The sequence below is a fragment of the Strix aluco genome, chromosome 7 (assembly GCF_031877795.1).
Source record: "Strix aluco isolate bStrAlu1 chromosome 7, bStrAlu1.hap1, whole genome shotgun sequence".
NCBI classification, from domain to species: domain Eukaryota; kingdom Metazoa; phylum Chordata; class Aves; order Strigiformes; family Strigidae; genus Strix; species Strix aluco.
Genome location: NC_133937.1, coordinates 22625501 through 22631563, shown reverse-complemented (window position 1 = coordinate 22631563; position 6063 = coordinate 22625501). Strand labels below are relative to the sequence as shown.

At 46.5% G+C, this 6063-nt stretch overlaps 1 protein-coding gene across 2 annotated transcripts in view; it reads left to right on the top strand.

Moving 5' to 3' along the window:
- The first annotated feature begins 5430 nt into the window (after positions 1 to 5430).
- HTR7 (5-hydroxytryptamine receptor 7) overlaps positions 5431 to 6063 on the top strand; it is a 36850-nt gene continuing 36217 nt past the window's right edge. For both annotated transcript variants that reach the window (XM_074830052.1, XM_074830053.1), the window contains exon 1: positions 5431 to 6050. In XM_074830052.1, coding sequence (XP_074686153.1) covers positions 5524 to 6050 — 527 coding nt within the window. In that variant the 5' untranslated portion in view covers positions 5431 to 5523. The remainder of the gene's footprint in view (positions 6051 to 6063) is intronic.

Sequence of the window (6063 nt, the reverse complement as noted above, 5' to 3'; positions counted from 1 at the left end):
AAAAAAATAAACAGCTGGTAAACCATCTTTGTTCTTGCCACATCAATGGCAGCATTCTGTTCTTGACAATAGTGGGTCAAGATATTTCAGTAAATGAGCTCTGTTTTGGCCTATCTGTGTGTGTAAGGTGCTTGCCTATTATATTAGATCAGCCAGTACCGCTTCTCTGCCAGTCATTCGAACAAGCAGTGTAGCCTGAACGGTATTGTCAAGGCTTTTCTTTGATGTGTGTGAAAATGAATGTGTGAAAGTCTTAATGAATGTAAGAAGCAATCCATAAACACGTATCAATTATTTTTGAATGGCCTTACTGCAGCAGTGTTCAGAGACATCAAACAGGATTAAGCAGTTTTGCATCTAGCAATATACAAGCAAAACAAACCCTTCCTTGAGGCATTTAAAATGGATAACATTTAAACAGATCTTTGTGCAGAAGATCTGCAGAACCCTATTTGCTGTAATGGTGTAAGAATCTGAGTATGAAGCACTTTCACCATCAAGTACTATGAATCATGTACTCAGACCAGTGTACAACTTTATTTCCTACACTAATTACTCAGATCTTAATACTTTTGTTTAGGCCAGCCCCAGTGATCTACTGAAAACTTCTTTGTCGTCTTCATTGTTAAGCCACAAGTTTCCAATGTGCTTTCTTTCACAGGTGTCCTGAACCCCTCCTGGTGGAGCCAGATCTCCTCCCTCCAGGTGTTTTCTTTATCAATACACTTAGATCTCAAGGCAGTCCTTTCTGTAAATTTTTATGCAGAAACCCTAACAATTCTAATATGTTTTCAGTGGGCAGCCCATGGTGGCAACTATTAGATTTTTTTGCTTTAGGTCTGCGTTTAGCGCTTTTAGGGAGCTAAGATATTATTTGGTACTATCTGTCTCAGCAACTCAGTAACATGAATGTCATGGTCACTTTTATCATAACTTCAAAACCTCAGTAGCCTCCTTTGTAAAGGTGCAGATTGAGTTTCAGGGATGGTAGCTCTGTTTTTCTGAGTGATACAGAATTTTTAGCATAAATTTCACCTTGTTTGTTTTCTTTTCAGATGACAGCTTGCTGTTGTCAGTATTTGCTGGTTCCAAAAAGGGAAGACATAATTTCACATTTAAGTTGCACAGATGTGAGTATTTATTTTGACAATTATAAGAAATGCCAAAGATAAGAAGAGATACCTCTCTGTTTTACTGCCACAGAGTGGTGATGATTTATTTTCACAAAGACAAGAAAAGACAGAAAGGAAAACTGCAGCTGCAACATCTTTGCTAGAAGTTGGACAAGTGTGTTATTTGCTAAACAGTACATGCTGGGAATAAAAATTAAGGTTTGTGTAATATTTGTCCATGAAATTCTAATCAGTCTCTGTAAAATATTCTAAACATTTTGACAATTTATTTCCCCAAGGCAGAAGAAACATATACCTCTACTTTTACTTACTGTTCCCAACAGCAGGTCCTCACCAGTCTTATATTGGTTTCCAAGAAAAGAAGATGAAAACAAAAGGAAAGAAAAAAAAATACAACAGATAAATGAAAACAACAGCTTATGGAATTAGACTGGCTCAGGCAAGTAAGGACAAAAAAGGGAATATCTGTTTACTTACTACGTTGCATACTTGTGTTACCTTCCTGCCATGCATCTAAAATTGAATTGTTTAAGAAGGGGAATGTAGCAGCACCTTTAAGCTTTTATGCTAAGATGAGCACAGCTGTGGTTTTCTAGAGGTGGCTGCGTGGGGGAAAGAGTTACCATGCTGGGCTGTCAACACTTTGTCCTCCACTGGTGAAGTTGTTGCACTGTACTCCTTGACCCCTTTCAGTCAGGGTGCTCTAAGTGAGCAAAGACCTGCTGTGTCAACAGACTCTGCAAGCATTAAGTCCTCCAGAGAGGGAAGCAGGTCCAGGATTTAGTGCAAGTTCTCTCAACACAAACACTTTGATAGATACAGTCTGGCCTCGCTAAATCAACATGTGCTGGGGAAATTGTATTTCCTTAGCTAGCTCTGATGATGTCTGACCTCACCTCATTAACACAGGGGCAAAGAATTGATACCAATACCCACTGTTATATTATACACTTAGTATGAATCACAGATGCAGAAGATGTTACATGATTAACACTGTTTCTGGAGGAGGGGAAAAATCAAACAGAGAATTACTTTTGAAGAGAAGAAAAAAAATCAAAGAAAAAGGTTCCATTGCCTTTTTAAAAAAAAATCTGGAACATTTCTATATAACAAAAATGCACTATCAAAGATGAGATGCAAATAAAGTACATTGTCAGGTGTGAACAAAATAATTTAACTTCAATAAGTGCATGAAGAATGAGGGATGAGGGCCTTAGCACAGAGTCAGAGGTATACAGAAATATGAAGAGGCTTTCACACATAGCCTAAATTACTCAAGGGACAGGATGTTGCTAAGCTCAGCTGGAAAACTGATTTGATGGTATTTATTGAAGCCTAATGGCAGGTGAAAAGGTAATATCTGAGGGGGGCAGGGGGAGAACAAATGTCAACTTGTTATTCTTGACACCCAATCAGCCACTTGTTTCATTTGTATATGCTGTCTGGAATTTGTTAGAATTTGTAAATAGGGTCACTGAAAACAAAAGTACACTTAGAAGGATCAACTCCTACCTTCATGAATCACTATTTTAAATACATAGAATAGCTGTAGTCTCATGGAGTGGTGGATATTCTGCTTTCCCAAATACTGGGGATGTGAAGCCTCTAAAGCCCTCAAGGAAAGCACCCCATCAGATTCAGCCCAGTCCTGGAAACTGGAATGTTATTCTAGGTGTGTCCTAGTGAAAAGCTTTCAAGGAAAAGATTTTATAGAAGTATCAGCTGCTTCATCTTGCCAAGGTTTCATGTTTTCTCTGTGATAGTATGTAAACCCCTTTCTATACGGTACATAAATTGACTTAAATTGGTTTGTCTCTTCAAAGATAAGATTATGAGAGTCAATACAAAGAATAAGACCTTTGAGAAGGAAAGAAATCAGCTGATTAACCTCTAATGAACTGTATGGGAATTTCATGTACAGAACAAAAGATGAGGTTAAATCCTCCTTTCAGGTTGGAATGGGTAAGAGTAACATGCAAATAATCCTGCGTATCATCCACTGAGTACAGTTAGAGAGTCACGTTCCAGAAATGTATTGAAAAGCTGTCAAGAAGAATGACTGATTTAATGAACTGTGTCAACACATTTGCAGGAAGCACCAGATTATAATTTGCTCTGCCTTAGTGACATTTTAAGCAACTGAAAAATTGCTTTTACAGTGAGTATTAAACTGTACAATGTTATCAGCTTTTATGATATGAATCTATTTTGAACAAAATTTACCCAGTTCCTATCTCTTTAGCTGTACTTCAGACACTATTTTTTAAAAATGTATTCACTCAACAAGGAAATATTCTCCTTTCTCCACATTTTGCCTTAATGCTTTAACTCATTTGGATGTACCCTTACCATTTCTAAAGATCTTTTTCTTCCTAATATCTACTTAGCTGGGGAGGAGGGACAAAGGACTTGCTTCATCACCCTGGAGGTGTAAGTCACCTGAAGCTCAAGGCTTATGAACATATTCTGGGTGGTTAAACAGGGAAAGCCTTTATTGTGAGGCAACTAACAAAGTGTAGGAAAACACTTTCAGCTTGATAATGGTCAAAGAGCTGCCCAACTAGATCTCATCCTTACCATGTGAAACTTGCTTATTTAATTATCTTAGTCAAATCAGGATGTGGAGGTGGAAGGGAAAGCAAGCAACCGAACTCCCAAACCCTGCTCACTGCCTGCTGCATTTCTGACTGCAGGGGACTCTGCCTGTGCTCAGGTTGTGCCTGGCACATCTGACCCCAAGCCCTCAGTCCCGTGCATGTTCATGGGGGCGCTGGGCCAATGCAGAGTGACGTATGATGGAAAGCCTGCTTTCAAGAAGAGGTGATGCTGACTGAATGGAAGATTTCATTAAAACCAAGAAATTCTGTGAGCCAAGTATGGAAGCCTCAATTGCTATGGATTAATGCTTCAGTAGTGTCTATGAGTGTCAGATGAGGGTTTTTCCTATAGCTGGGTACTTCCTAGATCTTTCTTGTGAGCTCATACTGCAGCCTCTCTTACTGCCAGGCCACACACACAGTTCTTCCCTATGTCTGGTCCATACTCGCTGTGGTGTTGCTACCTGCAAGACCTCCCCTCATTCAGGTATCACTGACATTGACCAATGGTTACTGATCCATCTGGGTTCAACAGTCCTCCTTTCTTTTCCTTTCTTTCTCTAGTTCATCTGGCTTCTGTTTCTTGTTGGAAATATAATGGGACACTCAGGAGCAGGTTTTTCCTGGTTTTAATCCTTACTGTCTAGCATGTTGCTATACCAAGAAGTATAATCTTCTGCTAGCATCCCAAGGGTAACTGACAATTCAAACAGTTTTCACCTGACTTGGAGGCAAGAATATGACTTAAAGAACGGGGAAAGCTAGTGAGTCCCAGAAATGGGCTAGTATCCAAGAGTACAAGGAATCTGCAGGAAAAGCAGTTGCTGTTCACTGAAAGGATTACACATGGAACAGTGAATAAATTGAAAATGCTATATAAATATTAATAAAAGAGAAAATACAGGTAATGGGGTTGACATTAATTTAGTAGGAAGGAGAATCTGTAAGCTTGAAGATGCAAAGAAATACTTCAGAGATGGCTATGGTGTTGGGGGTAGATCTTACAAGGTCGGCCACTATTAACCCTCCGAGCAGCAGCCAGGGTCCTGCCGGACCCGAACCTTCAGCATGCACATTTCCAGAGTGGACCCAGGGGCACCTCCGAACCAGCCGATGGAGATGCGGGGCTGCAGGGAGCAAGCACGCCGGGAGGCCGCCACCGGGCCCCCCTCACCGGGCCGCCGTCACCGGGTCCCCGCCGGGGCGGCTCAGCCTGCGGCCGCTTCTGCTCCAGGCGCGGCCACTCGCCCGCAGCTTCTCGGGTGCCCCCTATATCTATACATACAGATCCACATGTATAGGGGGGCTCCCGAAGCGCTCCCCGCCTGGGGCGGCCGCAGAGGAGAGGCCGGAGGAGAGGCCGGCGCCCGGGGCCGCGGCGCGGAGGGGCTGCGGTGAAGGGGCGCTCCCCCCACCTGCCGCTCAGAGCGGGAGGAGGGAGCGGGGGGCGGAGCAGCTCCCGCCCCGGCCCCCGCCGCCGCCGCCGTCGGAGGAAAAGCTGCCGCGGGTGGGAGCGGGCGGTGGGCGCGGGTGGGCGCGGGTGGGCGGGGAGCGGCCGCCACCCCCGCCCGCCCGCCCCTCCCTCTCCCCGCGGGCTGGGGGCGATGGCGCCGTGCCCACCCCCCGGCCGCCCGGGGAGCGCCGTGGGCGAGCCCGGCTGCTCCGGGGGAAGTTGAAGGCTGAGCCCCCCGGCGGGCCGCTCCGCCGGCTGCGAGGGGGCGGGCGGTGGCGGGTGCCCGAGGAGGAGCCCGAGCATCCCGGGCGGCGGGGCTTCATGGGCAGCTCAGGCCAGCATGGTCCTCGCCGTCAACGGCAGTCACCTCTACGGTAACCTCCGGCCCCTGGTCCTGGAGGACCCGCGGGCGCTGAGCGGCGGCAGGATGATCGCCGGCTCCTGGCCCCCGCGCAGCTTGGCGAAGCTCGGCCCGTCGCTCCCCCCGTCGGCGCTGCCCACGGCGAGCCCCCTCCCCGCCAACGACTCCCAGTGCGGGGAGCAGATCCTCAGCTACGGCAACGTGGAGAAAGTTGTCATCGGGGCCGTCCTCTCCCTCATCACCCTGCTGACCATCGCCGGCAACTGCCTGGTGGTCATCTCCGTCTGCTTCGTGAAGAAGCTGCGGCAGCCCTCCAACTATCTCATCGTCTCGCTGGCCCTGGCCGACCTCTCGGTGGCCCTGGCCGTCATGCCCTTCGTCAGCGTGACCGACCTCATCGGCGGCGAGTGGATCTTCGGGCGCCTCTTCTGCAACGTCTTCATCGCCATGGACGTCATGTGCTGCACGGCCTCCATCATGACTCTCTGCGTGATCAGCATCGACAGGTGAGACGCCCGG